The sequence below is a fragment of the Solanum dulcamara genome, chromosome 5, assembly GCF_947179165.1.
Source record: "Solanum dulcamara chromosome 5, daSolDulc1.2, whole genome shotgun sequence".
NCBI classification, from domain to species: Eukaryota; Viridiplantae; Streptophyta; class Magnoliopsida; order Solanales; family Solanaceae; genus Solanum; species Solanum dulcamara.
Genome location: NC_077241.1, coordinates 64635430 through 64656269, shown reverse-complemented (window position 1 = coordinate 64656269; position 20840 = coordinate 64635430). Strand labels below are relative to the sequence as shown.

At 32.4% G+C, this 20840-nt stretch overlaps 2 protein-coding genes across 2 annotated transcripts in view; both read left to right on the top strand.

Moving 5' to 3' along the window:
* The window catches only part of LOC129889351 (anaphase-promoting complex subunit 5), a 30076-nt gene extending 25837 nt beyond the window's left edge, over window positions 1-4239 (top strand). Inside the window, exons 20-21 of the mRNA XM_055964620.1 lie at window positions 2708-2898; window positions 3739-4239. Of these exons, the coding sequence (XP_055820595.1) occupies window positions 2708-2842 (135 nt within the window). The 3' untranslated portion in view covers window positions 2843-2898; window positions 3739-4239. The remainder of the gene's footprint in view (window positions 1-2707; window positions 2899-3738) is intronic.
* Window positions 4240-15757: 11518 nt separating this feature from the next.
* On the top strand, window positions 15758-18299 carry LOC129888377 (transcription initiation factor TFIID subunit 15-like). Its single transcript, XM_055963362.1, has 4 exons — window positions 15758-15880; window positions 16633-17057; window positions 17774-17891; window positions 17998-18299. Exons 2-3 carry the CDS (start codon window positions 16642-16644, stop codon window positions 17865-17867), a joined length of 510 nt encoding a protein of 169 aa, XP_055819337.1. The 5' UTR covers window positions 15758-15880; window positions 16633-16641; the 3' UTR covers window positions 17868-17891; window positions 17998-18299.
* Window positions 18300-20840: the final 2541 nt, after the last annotated feature.

Sequence of the window (20840 nt, the reverse complement as noted above, 5' to 3'; positions counted from 1 at the left end):
GTTGCTCAGACTTTCCAAAAATACTGCCGTGCCTGTGTCGGATCCTTAAAAAATGCACTACTTTTGGAGGATCCGACATGCACCCGTCGCCATTATTGAAGAGTTGGAGCAACATAGGTTAAAAGCAGAATATACATGAGAAAAGTATAGGCATAACTATCTAAAGCTTTCGATTGGATGGTGTGAAGGAAAATTAGAAAGGGAATGTAAAGAAGAAAATGAAGGTACAATTCTCCAAAAAGTAGCTACCAATTACGTGAGATTAATGGAAAGAAAACAAACGAGGGAATCCGAAAAGTAACAATTCTGTAAGATTAGGATTCAGTTGGGTGAATTTAAATGACTCCCAAAGGTGTGACCTAGTGGTTAATGAAGTGGAATGAGAATCATGAGGTCTCAGGTTCAAATCCCAACAGATGCAAAAAACACTAGGTGATTTCTACCCATCTGCCTGAGCCTTGGTGGACAGAGTTAACCGGTATCTATACCGGTGGGAGGTAACAGGTACCTGGTAGAATAGTAGAGGTTGCACAAAAGTTATAGGTACCTGGTAGAATAGTAGAGGTTGCACAAAAGTTGGCTCAGACTCTATTGTCATAAACTTTTTTTAGTGAATTAAATGCTGTTCTTACTTAAGTACCAATTGGTGAGGTGAAGTAAAAGAGAAAGAGTAAAGTGTGAACTAATTTACTCCGTTATCCTGACCCTTCCCGTAGAAAGTATTTTCCATAAAATATCTCTGAGTTTTCCTTATTATCCTCCCCAATCCATCCTATTTTCTTTTCCGTCATATTTTGTTCTGTTTTCTGAGCCTTGCAGAATAATTTTTGGACTCCAGCTTCTATTTGTTAGCTGAATTCAAGAAAATAATGGTCTTCGTTAGATTTTTAATCTGCAAAATTTACTCTTGTTTCATCAATTCTCATGAATGTGGTAGTTGTGAATTCTTGTTTCCTTTGTGTAGTGGTAGATTTGGCATTTGGCTTTCATTTCCATGGTAAATTATCACATTTCTTTCATTGATTCTCTAGAGTACAACAACATATCCAGTGTAATCACATAAGAGGGATCGGTAGCGTCAACAAGAAATATGAACCATGGAGAGATACTCCAGAAAATAAAGATTTAAAGCATACGTAGTAGTAACTTAAGCACTGCCAGTGTAGTACCATAAGAAAGATGAGGGTGAAATGAAGTTGTGATTATTGTGCCTAAATGTATACAATTCAAGTATCTAGGTTAGTTTTTCGGGAGAATGGCATGATAAATGGAGATGTAATCGTAGAATCAACATAAGGGGGATAATGCCTGTTTCATTTTAATTAATACCATTAAAAACTAATAAAAGAATTAAAATAGGTGGCTAATGCCTGTTTCATTTTAATTTATATCGTTATAAAAATTAAAAAGAATTAAAATAAGTGTCTGAAATGGACGAGTGCTACGAGATTGCTAGTAACGTGATTGTTTCCAGTTTTAATGGCGTGCTAGGTTCTAAATTATTTATCTTAATAGGTATTTCCAGTCTAGATGAACTAATGCATCATTTGAGTACTCTATTTTGGCTATATTCTGGATTTATGTCATGTTAATTCTATTTTTTTTTGAGAAAGTTAACTGGTATTATAAACACAGAAGTACACCAATAGTATATTCCTGTAGTAATTACATCAAAAGTATAGAGGGGTTGACAAAAAAGAATCTAAATCACCTATCTCCCTCAAAAACTATCTAAAAATAGGGTGATGTCCCCCGGATCCTTAGGTACGGAATGGATACACCAAAAGTAAAAAGGTCACTAAACAGTACATTTTAATGCTTTGGAAGGGGATGCTTATGTTCTCAAAACATCTCTGATTTCTCTCCTTCCATACTGTCCACCAGATGCAGGCAGGGACAATCTTCCATCTCTCCTTCTGTCCTGACTGATTTCCATCTCTATCCCAACATGCTAGAATTTCTGCAGTATTCCTATGCATGGTCCATGTAATACCCCTCAGGTTTATGAAATACTGCCATAGTTTCTCAGTCACTTTACAATGCAAAAAAGATGGTTTATGTCTGTCTCAGATTCATAAAAATACATCTGGAGCATAACTGTCTTCCCCTTTTCAAATATTAAACAAAATCGGAGTTACTAGACTTTTCTGCTGTCATATTTGAATATGGGCAGCCTAACCTAACAATCAACAACAAAAAAAGAGATTTGGTATCATTGCTTTTTGAGCATGTTTCATGTAGCATTTGTCCCTATTCATCTTAGCGTTGACTCAATTTTTTTGAGCAATAAGGGAAAACAATTTGAAATTGGCACATGAACAGCTCAACTAAACCTTCGTTGTGATTCAAATAGGTGAGGTTGCACCATTCATTTTTTTTTGAAATCCTTTTCAAGGATAATAGGTCAGGTCACAATCATAATCATGCTTGAAGACTACTTCTCAGCCTACTTACTGCTCGAAGAATCTATTCTTGGCATACTTAAGTTTGATTGACTACCATTATAGAGGAACAGAACTGTCTCCACAACGAATCTAATTCCAACTTGTATAGCTTGCACTGAACTGTTTCTGTTTTCTGGTAAAGTGGAATTGCCTTTGTTTGGCTAACAACTTCAAGTCTTAACAACCCTCCACCCTCTGGCAAAAAAAAAAAAAAGGAAAGAAGAAGATGCATTTCTGACCTGACAATGACTCTTCATATGCAGTATCATAAATTGGCTGCCGAAGCTTTTTACTTGATGGCTATTGTATATGATAAGCTGGGGCAGCTGGACCACAGAGAAGCAGCAGCTAAGTCATTTAGGAAACACATCACCACTCTTGAAAGCTCTGATATTTGAAGATCCTCTTCAATATTGTTGCTAAGGAACCAGTATTTTACATAAATATGCCTTTGGTGAGTGATTATTTGTCTTCTTGCAGCTACTTATGAAAGTAACTTTTTAGCTCTTGATACAGAATTGTTAACAAGATGGAACTACAATTCCGAGGTCTATTTATTAACATGCGTCAGTAGTATAATTTTGTAACTTCGTAAATTTGAAACTAAAACTCTTGCTGCAAGTTTGAATTCACGATTTGTATGAATTCACGATTCTGGAGTTATCGTATTAAATGGAAAAGGATTGTGCTAGCAGAAGGAAAAAATTAAGTTGAGATGACTATAATGTTCTACGTTGTGCTATTTAGCTTAGTCGAGGGTTTTTGGTTTTCTTCAGTTCCCAAAGAGTATTGCTTGGTTTTAAGAACAAGAAAAATTAGCGCTAAATAATTTATTCTGATTGAAACTAGAGAAAGAAATCATCTATAGAGTGCCCAACTAGAACATTGAGAGACAATAGATAACTGGAAGTTGGGTGTAACATCTGGCATTGCTCTTCAGTTGTTGTACAAGTAAGACAATTTTATTTATTTATTTTGTGGGGAATAACCCTTACCCGTGTTGTCTATTTGACATTTATCTCCTCGTTCTGCAAAAAAAAAAGCATAATACCTTCTTATGCTCTTAGAGATCTAAATGGGGAAGGAAGATCTGAATTACCAGATATGCGCTACCTTAAGTATGATAAGTTTGCCTTTGCTATCCTCTTTGCCTTTTCTATTGAAACTGGGAGGTTCCCTTTGATTTATAGGCCCCCAAGTAAGACAGCTAGATCAAAAGGCGAAAGAGTTTTCTTACTCCAGTTGGGGTTGCTCACAAGATCTATCTGATTAAGTTTTCTTTTTCCTATCACAGGCTTCTATCGTTGCAGCTCGTTGTTCATGCACCATTAGAAGCATTGGGAAGTGAAGATACAATAGATGTAGCTTCCCGATTGCATGAAATTTTAGAAACTCCTTTAATTTCTTGGCAAGTGTACCGTCCAGATATCAGGTTGGGCCACATTTTTGTTGATGTTGGTTGAGTAACATTAGTGCTAGATGACTGGTATGCTATGAGAGTACCAACATTTTCGAGCATGATTGTTGGAAGATTGCCGTGATTTTCTTGCCCCTCTTGTAAGGCCTAAGCGGCTAAGGCTAAATGGTTGACCGAGGGATGCACATTACATGTCCACAATCTGTAATCGGGTGATAGAGGTCTAAGAAGCCCCTGAAGAGATTGGCTGTAGTAAGAACCATTTCCAACTTTTCTGATGATGTGTATGTATCTTTCTATAGTTTATATCCAAGTTTAGAGAGAAAGCACTATACAATCTTCGCTCTTTGTACAGATTATTCTATAGTATTAGTAGTATACAGGTATCGGATCTTAAATATGACCCAAGACTATATATATATATATATATATATATATATATATATATATATATATATATATATATATATATATGAGTCTCCATGTTAGAAGTTGAGATCTTCAAGCTTGTCTCCTCATCAACATGATAAAATCATTTGACACCATAGGTGTACAGATGTAATGGACTATAATTGTGAAGATAAATACCGAAACAGCCCCAGGAAGAACTTGGATAACCTCAAAATACCTTCTATATGTTAAAATATTTTATGTAGTGTTGGAGGAAATGTATGATTTGAGAGAAAGTAGACCAGAGTGAACATCTAAATGATGCTAGAGTTGAGGCCTTCTGAGTTACCAACAATTCAGAATGCAAGCAATGGTGCAATCCCAACTCGCTCGTCCCCATAAGCTAATAAATAATAATACACTAACTCATATATTATTAAAGTCAATTTAACAATATGAATTTCGAGAAAAGCTTCCAGAGATAATAAGTTTCAACATATCTCAATTTGCTTTTCGAATTTTATTGCAAATGACTCAATCTCGCCAACTTCTCACGAGATACACAAGCATATGCCCAATAAAATTTTATAAGTGGGATTTGGGAAAAGTAGAGTATATGCACATCTTACTTCTATATCGTGGAGGTAACACAGAGGACCCTCAGCTCGAGTATAACATATCAAAGTAAGTATGAAAAAGGAAAAACAACAGTGAAACAAAGCAACTAATAAGGAAATAGTTTGAACCACAGAATAGTGCGATAACCTAAACATAATAAACATCCGATGATGATGGAATCAAAAGCAAGACTATAAGAATAAGGCTAAATCCCCCGAAAAGCAAGGCACATTCCATACCGACTAATCTTCTATCTTAATATGCGACCTCCACAACCTCCTATCTAAAGTCATGTCCTCGGTAATGTGGAGCTGCATCATGTTCTGTCTACTCACCTCTCCTCAATACTTTTTAGACTTACCTCTCCTTATACCCATTATATCCAATCTATTGCACCTCCTCACTAGGGCATCTGCGCATCTCCTCTTCATAGTGATGGCAGTCCGAAGCTCTTCATTTGTCACTTAATTGGAAAGAGGACCGTTAGCTTGAGGGACTTGTCTTCTTGGAGGCATTTTCTGAAAATCACAAAGAACAATCGTTAGGGAGAGGAAGTCTTAGAGCATACCCTATCCCATGACATAGATCATGGAAAAAGTGAGGATTTTCTAAAATGCCTCATAGCCTCTTATTCATAAATATGACGCGCTTCACACCTATTAATAAGACTCTACTTGACTGGGCATGTTGGACACCCTAGGGCATCTTAAACCTTGTGCTATAATACCAAGTTTGTCACGACCCAGACTAGGCCCTAGACGTGACACGACGATCAAAACCTCGAAGGGCTATAACCAAGCCTCTTGATATGTCATTAAGCATACATAAGGTAAAGTAAAGCGAAACATAACATAAGAAAGAGTCTAAAATCATGAATCATAAGGAAAGAGTAAACTTGACTATATAGACTCAACACCATTTCGTCCAACGAATGCCTCTACTAACAAGAAAGGTAGGGCTAAGACATGTCCCTATCTCACCCTCAACATGAATGAAATAAAAGTCTTTAAAAAAAAGAACCAACTCATAACTTGTCATCGATAGATGAGGACTCACCAAAACTCTGCCGGATGGAAGCTCAACTAGCCACGTGTAGGGATATGATCCTCAACCCCTATATTATGAGACAATGCAAGCAACATAATATGCGTTAATACGTTTTGAATGTACTAAGTATGTGGTCATGCCATGCAAATATAAATCATAATATGCAATGATCAAATATCGTATATGATAAAAGAGGATAAGTAAAGTCATGAGAAAACATGATTTGATCAAAGCGTTAAGAGATATAATTGAGATCATAAAGGTACATAAAAGAGAGTATACATATGTATGATAGAACCATAAGACCATGGAGCTATAACATGAAATCCCGATGTCTCCCCATATAACGGAAGAAAGGAGAATATACTTCCTAAGGTAAACTTTACCCCGCTAGGCGGGTCATGTACATACGCTATATGTGGATCTACTAGCTAGGCCAAAAAGACAAATCCTATGGTGGCACGTAGTTAGGATACAAGAGACTTTATATAAGGACCCCGTAGGTCGAGCCCCCACCTCAAGTCATTATTCGGTGCTAAGTCAAATCCCACAGAATACATAACATAGTAATCATACTTATCATATAATCATAAACTTGTTCATAAGTTCCATACTTCATAGAGTAGCTCACTTTCATAGCATAGTTACAATGTGAGTAATAGCCTTTCAACATTACAAATCATTCTTGCATAATTCTTATCATGAGGTTCCCAGGGTCACCAATTAAGGATCCTAAGTCACCTTTTCATAATTTGAGTGAAATTCATATCTTGATCATAATTGAAATCCGTAATCATAGTTCATACTTGAATCTTAGGATAAAACTTGAATACATAATCAATTTGATTGAAAACCTTAAAAATTGGATTGAAAACATGCATGATCATCTACTCATATCAACCCATACATAATTCATGAAAATAATATCAATCGATAAGTAATTTACGCAAATATCATAAGATTCATCATAAGTTGGGAAACCCAATGCATAATTATTGAAATTAGGGCTATTGATTTGAAAATCAGAAAAACACTTGGAAAAGAACATTGGGACTCTATGGGTGGAAGGGCTCGTGGATTAATCCCCACGTACCTTGAATGAATTTGAACTTGAAATTGAGAAAGGAGACTTGTTCTTGAAGAAACCCTAGCCAAAATTTGAGGAAGATGAATATCTCTTGAGGAACCTTGGGAGAGAAGTCTTAAAAGTGATCTTAGATTTAATGAGGGAAAAAAATAGACTTAGGAGTATTTAGGAAAATTACATACTGAATCTAGTCCCAAAAACGTCCACATACATAGATAAAACATAGGGGAAAAGACCAAACTATTCCTCATTAATCCGAGTCGGAAGAACCTATGAAAGGTACTCTACGAGTCATAGGAAAAGTGATGAGTCCTCAAGACGACTCTTCCGGCAGGTCATCAAAACTCTGATTTTCTGGGGCCTCTGAAGTTTTTGTACGACTAACGAGTCGTCAACTCCTCTACGACTCATCCTGTTGAGTCATAGAGTGGGTTCTGAGGGTAGGCATCTGCAGGTCATCAGACCCTATAATTAAATGAGTCGTCATTTGCTCTACGAGTTGTCATTTGACTCATCAACTTACCTTCCTATCTTGGCCAATTTTCCCACCCTAACCCCACTTCTACGATTCATATTTACGAATCGTAATAGTCTCTATGAGTCGTAGACTGACTCGTTGACCCGGGTCGGTCCAAATTCTCCTGAAATTTTCCTTTCATTCGACCTTTCAACTTTCGGGGTCTTACACCATATTGATTGAAATCCCTTCTTTCATGAATGGATGAAGACGTCCAACCACTTTGATCAACATCAATTCTCTCAAGGCTGATTTCTCTTGATTTTTTTCCTCTTCTTCTCATTTGGTTGACGTTTTCACTGAGTCTTTGTTTAGACCATCTCATACTCTCATTCTTCGTAAATTGAGGGTTCTGTGATACTCTCTACTTTAAGGAGGCTGTTGAAATTGGAATTCAAAATCGATTCCATAGTAAAGAAGAGGGAGAAGTCACTCTGCACAAGATTTTGGTCTATGTATCCTAGGAAAGTATTTAAATGAATAAGACCAAACCCATCGGTGCCCCTCTAAAGTTGGCACCAACTTTCACTTAGACACCTCAACTAGATTTGTTCATTTTAAACACTTATAGTAGAGTACCATTATGTCATTTCAACATTTTTTTGATAATCAACAAAAACATTAAGGAGAGCGTAACACACTCGCCGATGACGTGTCAAATTGATGAATAAAATGATGACACGTGGCATATATATCTAAAATAATTATTAAAAAATATTGTGAGTTATAAAACCTATTTAATTAATTACTTTAAAAAAATATTACATTTCAATAATTAAAAAAAAAAACTTGCAGCAACCACTTTTTATTTTTGCTCACCATCTCCACATCTCCTCCTCTCTAACCACCACTAAAGGTGTCGATGTCATTCCCCACTGTAACACCCCCATATCCATCTTCGTCTTTGTTGAATTGCCCCCACCTCTCTCCTCCCTATCTTTTTTCTTTTCAACACACACAACCCTTTCCCCATCTCCTTTTTCAAATTAATGTTGGCATATATATGGAGAAAAAAGTTGTTGATGGTGGATAAAGTTTGAAATTGTAAAGAAAAGAGACGAGGAAATGGAAAGATCAGAAACAATAACAAAAAAAATAGATTTGTAAGAAAAAAATATAAATTTAAAGTAGGAATGAGAAAAAGATGTACAGAAGAAGAAAGATGGCGAATTCATTCTTTGATAGTGTCAAAGGCTCTATTTTATCCAATTTTATTAGATTAAAACATCAATTTTTTTATTCTAATAATTTTGTCAACTTTTTATGTTAAAGATTTATACTTCTTTATGAAATGAGTTTTTCATGTTGAGGTGAGTTGTTTGGATTATAAAATTTGGTGTTTCTAAGTGATGATTAATGGAGAGGTTGTCAAATTTTGTTTTGGCTGATTGGTGGTGATTAGGGCTGTACAGGACAAATCGATAAACCGCATCAAACCAAAAAAAAACTCGACTAGTGGTTTGGTTTGACTTGGTTTGGTGTTTGGAAAAAAAACCCGACCATTATAGGGTTGGTTTGGTTTTAACTAAAAAAAGTCAAACCGAACCCAAACCGACCTGATTATCGATATACTACTTTTAAATTATGTTACACATAAAAATATTTATTAAAATGTAATTTATAAATATTTTTAAAAAAAATTTCATAATTTTTGTTTTCTTTCCTTGTGGGATTTCACTGGGTTGTTGTTGTTGTTGTTTGTTTTCTTTCCTTACATTTAGATTTGGATTTGAGAAGCCCATCTAAATAATATACAAAAAAAGCCCATCTTATAAAGTTATATTACAAAGTTAAAACTTCAAACAGTGTTCTGCCTCCATCTTATATGTTGATATTTTGTACTAGAACTCTTTTTAAGAAGCACTGCTCTATGCTTTTTATTAGAACTATGAAAAAACCGAAAAAACTCGAAAAAACCCGAAAAACCCGAGAAAAATTGATATCGAAAAACCCAACTTTTATTGGTTTGGTTTGATTTATAGATTTAATAACCCGACACAAATGGTTTGGTTTGATTTGTAAAAAATCCGAACCAATCCGGTCCATGTACACCCCTAGTGGTGATGTAGCTCACCGATTTTTGTTAGAAAAGAAGAAGATGGGAGTATATTTTTAAATATTTTCATTTTTTTTTAGTTAGATGAAAAAAATAATAAAATTTAAGTTTTTCACACACTCAAAGTTAGTGCAACACACACAATATCCCAGGTCAGCAAAAAGTGTTAAACTGACATAGCAGAGCCCTACTATTGGTATTTGACCAATAAATAAAGAGTACTTGAAGTGTTTAAATGAAAGTTGATGTCATCTTTCAATGGCTACCGATGGATTTGACCAATGAATAAAGATTGAGCTCGAGGCAAATTCAAATTATTGGTCTTTTGGGCCTTAGAGAGAACGAGTTCTTCTTCCAATCATTCAGGCCCAACACACGAGCTGCCCAACAAATACAAAAATTGTACAATTTCTAACATAGAAAAAAGAATACAAGATATAATCGCTTAGAAATTTAGTCACTTATAGTTTGTTACTCATTTTATTTCAATTTATTTGTCATATTTTTTTTTTAGTCTGTATTCAATAATGCATCTTCATTCCTCATGATCTTATTCAGTTTTTGCAATATATTTTTGTAAATAGAAGAATCAATTGTTGGAGTATTGTAGGGTTGGTGCTTTGTCAAAAGCCTATGTAACATCACTTTAGGAGGAAATATTCATTCATTCATGAATTCCCAATGGGAGGAGAGAAAAGTAGCATTAATGTGTACGTTATAGTCATTGCATGAAGGAAATGGGAAGCATTTGCATTTCCCAAAGAGAATCGAATCATTCTTCCTTTCTTTTTGCTTTTTCACAGTTTGCTACAGATCTCTTTACCACTCCCCAAGAAAATGGTGGGTGGTTCCTTTGTTGAGCTTGGGAGGAGGGGTACTTAAATTATTATTATTATCATTATGATGATGATGATATTTAATCTCTTTATTCTTTATTTTCGTATTTGGTTATATTATCTTGACAAAAGTCCAAGTAAAATAAGACTTGGAGCATATTTAAGTTAAACGGGTCTCAAAATGAATATCAAATGTCTTATGAAAAATATAGTAATTCTTTTATAATCATTGGATATATATTCAGTTGGCCTTACTAATTAAAATTCGTACGAAGAAGTGCTCCTACTTTTTAAAAAACACCAAAATACATTGGGCGTAGGGAAAGAGGAAATGAGGATGGTCGGAATTATAAAATAAAAAATTAGACTCACATCAATAGCGTAAAAGTTCAGATAAGTAATAACTGAGCTACTAAAATTCTTTAGGCGCTTCTAATTGGGGTTTCTACTACATACTTTTAATACTAATTGATTGTGTTTATGAAACTTTGATATGCAGTCAGAGCACGAAAATTCTAAATATAAGTTGATGGTCTATATGTCAAAAATATTATTTTGAAGCTAGTAGTTTGAAAATGAGTATATCATGTGAAAATATATTTTTACAAGTGCTATCTATAGGAACAGTGTTTAGTAGTACTTCCTCCGCCTCAATATTAGTGTTCAATATCATTAAAAGTATTCGTCCCAAAATATTTATTAAATTTATAAAATTAAAATAAAATAAATTAATTTTTTATTTCTTTTCATTTTCCCTTTAAAATCAATTATTACTTTGTAATTATTAGTATTATAAATTATCTAAATATCAAAAAATGAATAATACTTATATGTAATAATATAAAGATAAAATAGATATTTCTTAGCAATTGTTCATTTGAAAAATGATGTTTTTGTGGTGCTTCTTTTTTTACTCTTGTGAGTGTTTCCATTAATTTCTTGGAGAATGGTGTGCTTGGTGGTTCTTGCCTTTTACACCTAAAAGAAGAGAAAGAGAAAGAGAAAAAGAAAAACAAAATGACAGCAAAAAAGGGAAGGGAATGGAAGAAAAAGAAAAGATAGAGAGAGTATTAGATACACTAAAAAAGAAAAGATGGTCAAATTGGACCTCGAAGACTACCTATGCCATCATCAACTTCGACTATCTTTATCGAAAATCGTCTAACATTTTTACTTTCTTATTCCATTTTAAAATTCATCCACACTCCTATATTCAAAATTTACTAATTCGATTTATATTAAACTCATTAACGAGTAAACTACAATCTATCAATATAATAGTATTTGATATTTATTAGCCTGATTAATTTAAAATTATGCTGATAGATTCAATAAAAAGTTAACCGTCATCTACATACCAGAATCTTCATTAAGTTGGAATATCTAATTGAAGATAAAAAAAAAAGCCTTAGATTTTTTACCATTCTGAATTTCTGATTGATTGAAATTTTCATCCACCTTCCAAAGATGGATTTTTATAACTATTTTAAGTTAATATATAATAATAATAACTGAATTTCTAATTAAATATTTAAAGATATTTAAATAAATTCTTTAATATGTATATAAAATTTGAATAAAAATTAATAATTTCATATCAACTTCTTTATACTGTGAATCCACCCTTTGCAGTTTGCATTTTGATTGTTCACTTTGGAATGGAAAATAAAAGAAAAGAAAAGTGCGATTGTATATATATAAAAAGCTGTATTAAAAGACAAAATGTTAATAACTTACGATATATTTATATAATTTGAATAAAAGTTATTTACGTAAACCTCTCTATACCGTGAATCCTCCCTTTGCCTCCCTGAACCTCATATCATAATATTCCCTTTATTTTATTTGTATTATCTATATCTCACATTGATATATGAAGTTGTTATTTTTTAAAATAAATAAAGAAGAAAAAGATAGGTAACGTACTTACATTGATGTTGTAGCCATGCAACTTTAAGTTTGGGCTTCCATTTCAGCTTCAAATACGTCCATTTTACGAAATCTGACACACACACGAGTGCACATCATTAATTCCCCCTCCCCCAATGTATTCTTCATCTTTTTTCTTTTTCTTTTTCCTAATAAATTATATAGTTTAATTATTTATGCTGAATTTATGATCTTTTTATTTTTATTTTTACCAAGGGATATGCATTTTAACTGTGTGAAACATTTACACAATCAAATCTTTTACAAGGCTTTTAATTTTTTTTTTTATCTCTAACCAGCTCACTGAAAAAATGTATGTTAAAAAATGAATTCTCGCTGAAAGAATTTCACTTTCTAATTTTTTTAATATAAAATTAAAATATTATCATTTTTTCTTTTCTCATCGATTTAATTAAAATATCTAAGAGAATAACTACTAAATATTTTTTACACAATTAATGTAACTAAACCTAATATAACATGTTGCTTACCATTTATTTTAAGTTATCAATCAATGTTATAAAATAAATTATTTGTATTTATCTTTCTAAGTGACCTGATTGTATGAATAATTTTCACACTATCAATATATAAACCTAAGCTCCATAAATATTTGCTAATTAATAACATATTGAAAATGACAACTAACGTACTCATGATCGCATATTAAAGGCATTGATAGTGTAAAAAGAAAACGTTGATAGTGTTTAACTTAAGTTCATCATAATCTGTAAAGTTTAAGTCATATACATTATCGGTGAAAATAATTTTTTCACATTGCTTTAGGGTATAATACATAGAATATATATATATATATATAAAAGCATTTTTATATGTGAGATTTGAAATTTCAAAAATAAAATATGTCATAACCTCGTGATGTAATTATTATTTGTGATAGCAATAACAACATATTTAGTGAAATTCCATTAAGAAGGATTTGGAGAGGGATAAAGTGTACATAAATCTTATTACAATATCATGGAGGTTGAAAGATTATTTTTGAGAAATCATCGACTCAAGTACATCAAACCCAAGTAAAAAAAGAAAATGTAAATATCATATGAACTTACAATATATATAGTACTAAACCATTTCATTTCTTGCGACTATGCTAGAAGCATATTAATTTCTGCCTATTTAGAGATAATGTGATACTCCTCCAATCTATTTTACCTATCATGATTACTAATTCAAAATACTTGTTATTTTGAAATATCAAAAATATAAAATTAATTAGTTTTTCACCTTTATCCTTACTTTGATAAATGTGAACTGAGAATAATATTGAGAAAGAAAAGTAGTATCAAATCAAAATAAAAAATAAATAAAGATAATATAATCAATAATTTTTTAGTCAGTATTTTTTCTTAAGGAAGATGCAAAACACAAACAAGCTACAAAGTAAAATGAATCAGAGAGAGTAGTTATTTTAACACACACCCACCCCACCCCACCCCACCCTGGGATTGTTATATTTCTTCAATGATTCAAGATAGAACTCACATTATATATATATATATAGAAGTAGATATTTGGAACTAAATATTAAAGTAATTTAGTATATAATTTATAAAATGACTAAATTACCCTTACCTCGGTTTGATATAAAGAAAAATGTGTTCAATGAGTATCCTTTTGACTTACTTATGCAACTTTGACCTTCAAGTACAAAATTGGAATATTCAAAAATTATTAAAGGAATGACCATTTTTTATTTCTTTTGAAAGGGAGACATGACCCCCTGCTCTGCAGGTGAATTTTGAGATAAGAAATATAACTTGTGGGGGTCAATTTAAATAGAACGAATATTCATTTTGTCTGGCTCCAAGTCGAAACCTATTTACCTCATGTCCATTTTTCTCCAATCATCAGCTGCCATGCAAGCAAATTTTTGCCACGTGGACCCATGATGTCGGCCACGCAAGCAAATTAAGGGCCCTAAAATGATTTAGTCAAAGGTTTTTTTAATGCTTCAAAGGATTCTAGCTCATGCATGCATTAAACAGATCATATCATCAATTCCTTTCACTTTACTAATTTTTGTTTTAGTGAGTTGTATGTTGTGAATCAATCATACCATTTTTGGTATTACTAAAAGAGACGCTTTGATATTTAGTGATAATAGATCTTTTTAGTAATTTTAATATTTATTTTTATAAAAATATTAAATAATAATTAAGTTAATGTTATTATATTCAGAGTCGCGATAGTCTTTAATAATTTTTTTTATAGAGTATTGGTTATAAATATTCATATTTATTATTGTCGCTAAATATAACATAATAGAAATTGTATTATTGCTACTAAATAGTTATTATTGCAAAATCTTTTATTTAGTGTAGTGCAATAACATTAAGACACTTTTTTTTAAAAGAAAAAATAATTTCAATGTAATTTTAACGAATAAAAAGGATAATATATACACAAATCTTACTCTAAACTTTTGAGAAGATAGATTTGTCCTTTGGACCTCAACTAAATTCGAATTTGGTCAAAAAATGAGGCACATGATTATTAGTTTGTCACCATATAAACTCACAAAACTTATAATTAATTTTGGCACACAGTTGCTATTCATTGAACAATATCAAAGAGTTACGAATAAAATAATTTTGTAATGTTCACCTTAGGGATGCAAGAAGTAGATTTTACAATTTTCTTTTCACGAAAATAAAAATGGGTGGATGACAGATTAAAAAAAGAAGAAGAAGGTATAAATACTGAATAATTTAATAAATTAATTTATGTATTACAATCCGTATGATTCAGTTTTAGTATAACTTGTTAGTGAACTAAATGATAACACAAGACCTTTGTTTTTGGTTCCACAGTCGCCGGCATCTGTATTAAGGCAGGATTAAATTTAAATTCGTGCATTACGAGGCTTATTTTTAGAAGTCATGCTCTCAACAAAAAAAAATTTCATTCAAATTCGTGACTCTAATTAAAGATAAAGAAATTTCAATCATCACACCATAATTCATATCGATTATTATCAAAATATGATGGGAATATTTTTAAGAAGGGTATAAATGGAATTTTATGATGGACTTTGTTTGGTATATATCGGTTTCATGGCTTCCACGTACATATATCCATTTTCCTATATCTTGAAGCCTTAAAAGATGAGAACTTTATCAAAATAGACAAATATGTCCATTATCTTTAGAATCCAACGTTAATTTCTTTTAATTTTCTTTTTTTTTGGGAAATATAGCTTTTCTTTCTTTTTACAACTCCACTAATTTCTTTTTTAGAATGCATGGGATTCTACTGTTTAGAGGGAGGCTAAGTGAAAGTATAATTTATTTAATTAATCAATATAAATTAGAAAAAGAACATCCACCGTTGCCCTTTATCCTTCACGAATTTCGAGGAAATTTTTCAGTATATATATAGCTCTGCAAACAACACCAAAAATCCACAAGTTCAATATCTCTCCTCTAGTACTCCTGCAAACAACAGCTAGCTAAACAAAGTTATCTAAAGTTATTGTTTGTTCTATTTATTTTAATTTATATTTCTTTCAATCCAAGGTCAGAGCATTATTATTCATGCAACTCATTTCCTGTTCTTCAAATATTCATCACTTATCTATTTCTATGCTATAAAATATGATTTTCTACTCATTTTTTTAAATCAGCTCATTGAAAAACTAAACAGATTCTTATTAAAATAGCAAAAAAATTTCTATTTTTTCCATATGAAATATTTTTTTTTTCTTTTCTCACTGATTCAATCAAAATATCAGTAAGAATAACCATTGAGCATTTTTCGGCAGAAAATTCAGTGAAAAAATACTAATTTTTTAGTAGTGTGGTAAAGGCAAACCTGACATTTTGCCTAAAAAAATTGTTCTATATATCTTTGGTTAAAATATTCAGGACAACTTTTTTTTGCTTACAAACGTAATTTGACCGAGCAATTGTCGTTTGAAAATTTTCTTTAAAAACACAAAAATACAAAAAAATGGAAACAGCTATTTCCTTTAATTCCGTTTTCCTTTAACAATATTGGCAATTGTTTTTCAAATTAAAAAAATGAATTTTTGAGTAATTATATTTTAATTATTTTTTATGCCATGCAGTGTCGTTCTATTGTGTTCAAGTGAATTCAATATTTTTTTTATCACAAAATATAAATATATGAAAATTATTAAAATTTTAACTTCTGAATATATATTGAACTCATCAAATTTAAATTTTTAAATTGGCGAGTAGCCGAGTATAATGTGACTAGCTTTCTCAAATTTTTTTTTTTTGAAATTTCTTTCTTTTTTTTATTATAGGAAAAAAAAATGAGCAGACCAGGAGACTGGAATTGCAGGTCATGCCAACACTTGAACTTTCAAAGGAGAGACTCATGCCAGAGATGTGGTGAGCCAAGACACGGTGGTGCTCATGAATTTGGAAGTTGTTTTGGCGGAAGAGGAGGAGGAAGCTCCTCCCCTTTCGGTTTCAGTACCGGGCCTGATGTAAGGCCCGGTGACTGGTACTGCAATGTTGGGAATTGCGGTGCACACAACTTTGCAAGCCGCTCTAGCTGCTTCAAGTGTGGTGCTTTTAAGGATGAATCCTCTGGCGGTTGTGGTGGTGGTAGTGCCAGCTTTGACGCCGACCACATGATGTCATCGCGCCCGAGAGGCTTCGCCTTCGGAGGTGCAAGTGGCGGAAGCCGCTCTGGATGGAAGTCTGGTGACTGGATTTGCACCAGGTACTTGATTTCGCTATGTACCTTGGTGCCTAAGTTATAAACCGTATAATTTAACTTGTTATAATAGATTGTTTATTTATATTTTAGATTATTACACCAACTTATTATATTGGCAATTAAATTAGATTATCTTTAGATGAAATAATAATGTATATTAAATCAACTTATTATATTATCAATTTATATAAATTAAGTTATAACTCAAAAACAAATAAATATAACTTGCTTGAGTTGGACATCTGCGGAAAATAACCTATTTACTTTCATTGGCGGAGCCAAGAGTTTGAACGATGAAGGCTGAGCAAATTTGTTTTTCCAATTATGTTAGGTATGTACAAAATCAATATTTTATCTTTATAAATTATATAATTTTTAAGGATGTGTACCAGACTACCTTTTTCTAAGGTGGCTCTGCCGATGCACAACGATAAAGTTGCGTATACACATAATTTTTTTTATATCTATATTTATTTACTTCAACTTCTCTTTCTTGAGTCAAAAAGTAACACCTAAAAGGTGGTTATTGTTTAGTTACCAACTTTAAGTAAAGTAGTTTCTGTCTGGTTTGTATAACACCCAGCATAAGCAAGAATGATTTAATTAGGCTATCAACTTTGTGTTTTTTTTTTTCAGAAAAAAAAAGTATGAAAAATTGTCGTGCATGTATTATTAATTATTTGAATCTTTACTTATTTTTTTATTATTATTATGAACAGGTTAGGGTGTAATGAACACAACTTTGCCAGTAGAATGGAGTGTTTCAGATGCAATGCACCTAGGGACATAGCTGGTAACAAGTCTTCATATTAGTTATCATTGATTCTCCATTTTTGGGTAATTAATCAAAACTCACTTTTTCCCTCTTAATTAATTTTAAAATAATATATACATATATTATCTTTTACCTCAATTAATAATTTATGTATAAAAATATCTTCAGGTGTTGCAGTCTAAGAGAGAATCAAGCTAGAAAGACGTGAAGAAGATCTTCTCTTTTTGCACTATCAAAATCTACCTGCTCTTTTTTTTTTCCTTTTAATATTTTGATATTTATATTATTCACTTGTAGGAATCTTTTAGATGAATTATGATCTCAAAGAAAAAAAGAAAAAAATATATCCGAGTGGAGCAGAATATCTTTATTTTGCGAGCTTTATTAGGTATTTTAATTTTAAATGTAGCTTTTGTACTTCTAGCTGCTTGTTTCAAGCTAGTATTTAGTAGCAATGTGTGTTATGAAAAGAGCTTCTTCCTTTGCCTTATCAACTCTTTTTTTTCTTTCATAATTCGATATTTCTGTTAATCAAAATTATTGTTAATTAAATCGTTCTCAACTCATTAAGGTTAAAAGATCTACTTACGTTCTATCTTTCCCGATCAAACATGCGAACGAAAAGATGTATGTATACAGACCAGTAAAAAAGAATTGCACTTGTTCAACTTATATGTATTAAGATTACTTTCTTATTTGGATTATATATACACAAAAAATTATACTTCCTCCCTTCCCTTTTACTAATTCAACATTAATTTTGCACACTTCTTAAAGATATTATTTATTAGAAATTTATTTTACTTCAATTCTTATTAGTGATAATTAAAATCCTATTAACAAAGCAATTGATGATTGTGAAGTATGGATATTTAATGATAATGAATATTGAAAGAAAATAACATTTTTTTCTTGATTTATTAAAAAAGATGAGTAAAAAAATATTAAGGACCACGTAAATTAGAACTCTATGATGCCATTGACAAACATGAATGAACAAAAAAGGAGCCATTTTATTAAACCTAATTACTCAAGTACTTCATCTTCTACATGCAGAATTATTCATATTAATTGTAGAAAGCCACGGTGCCCAATTTTAAAAATATTTTTGGAGCTTAGTGTAGGGTTTACCTAGTTTAGTTTTTTTTTTAATTTAAAAAAGACCTTTTTTGTAGGGTATACAACTTTATTGTTGTACCCTTTAAGATGTTAGTTTCTGGAAGTAAAAGTTGGGCAATGATATCTGATAAGACATGCTCAGATTCTCAATCAAAATCATGTTCATTTAGATATCTTCGTTTTTTCACAATAACTCTGTCCAGCCCCTCAGGCCGATTTCGTTTACTTCGTCCAACAACAAAACTTCGTTTAATGTAAAAAATAAAGTTTATGTTTCCAAATTTTATTTGGATAATAATATATACTGACCGACCTTTTTATACTTGATTCGTTTTATTAAACAGACTTTAAAACCTTGCGAGGTTTATAGAACACATTAATCTTTTATTCAAAGAGTGAAGTTATACCTCAGTAGATGATTTAGATACTGATGCTTGAAAGAATACGAGCTTATTTTGAATGAAAGATTGAAAGATTAACGGTGTTTTATTTCTTCAACAAACTCAAAAACTAGAGAGAGAAAATATTGAAATTTGAACTCCAAAAACTAAAAAATGGAACAATAATGTCGAATCTCTATAAAATGAATCTAAAAAGACTCTTTATAATGACCCATAAAGTCGAATCTGCGATCCAATCCATGATCATACATTGATTTGCATTGTGTGGATTGCCTTTAAACTTATTGTCGACTGCTCTTTAGGGTTTATGAACTTTTCTTTGTGGATTGACCTACAGACCGCACCTTGATTCATGATCAGTAAGTCTTATTATCTTGGTCTTTTCTTCATAAACGGGCTGTAAATGTAACATACAATTGTTTTTTGCCTCGTACAATGATAAAATCTGCGGGGTCTTTTGACATTCTCTTTGAATGTTTCCACGGCACTACTAAAAAGAGTTTAAAAAATCATAGACCGGAAAGCAACAAAATTTGCAACGTTGCTCGTCGTTTATTATTATTTTTTTTAGCAAAAATGACGAACATTACTTTGTAAGACCCTGTAAGTTGGAAAGTCGAAATGACAAAGGAAAACTAAGAAAAACTCAACTGGTGCAAAATTTCAGCTTCATGGGTCTTCACGAGGTCCTTCATGAATTGTATGAGTCTTCACGCCGTGGAAGGAACCCGTGAAAAGTGATCTGGAAAATGGGAAAAGGGGGTAAGGTCCCGTGGAGGGATCCACTAGCAGTGGGACATTTAACGGACCGTTTAAATGGTTCGTGAATCCGAACCCTAAAAGACCCAGACAAGTTGACCCTCACGGACCATTTTATGAGCCACGAGAAAGTACACGAACCGTAGAAAATTCTGTTTAAGAGAGGATTCAGGATTTTGGGAAGGACCTACTTCACGACAGGATCTACGATCCATAGAACTTAGGACGGGCCGTAGGGACGCCCGTAAAAGTCAACCCCTCAGAACTTATTGGCCCTCCAGGTTTACGAGCCTCTTCACGGGCTATGAAGGGTTATACGACCCGTATGGACCTTCCGTAGGATCCTTCCCAAGAACCTAGGACTTGTCCCTTTTCACGAACACTCTTACAGGTGGAGAGCTATACAGACCGTATAGAGGTTCGTATGAAGGGGTCGTTCAGTAATTTTTAACGGGGTAGTTTGGACTTTTTCCCCACTCTTTCATTTTAATACTTGGACGTTTTTAGGCCTTTTCCCATAAATTATAATTACTCAAACCCTCCAAATTTTCTCCTATTCCCTCATTCACCTAAAATTCTCTAAGGCTCACAAGGATTTCTCTCAAGGTTTTCTTCTCCACCAAGTTAAAGTTTCAGGAACTCAAGTCTCCTTTTCAATTTCATAGCTAAGGATCATCAAGGTGTGTGGGAATTTCACCCATGTAGTCTCAAGGATTTCTCCATTTTTCTATC

Coding starts and splice junctions, on each gene's coding strand:
- LOC129888377 (XM_055963362.1), top strand. CDS start 16,642: ATGAGCAGACCAGGAGACTGGAATTGCAGGTCATGCCAACACTTGAAC. Junction 17,058..17,773: donor GGTGACTGGATTTGCACCAG/GTACTTGATTTC, acceptor TATTATGAACAG/GTTAGGGTGTAATGAACACA.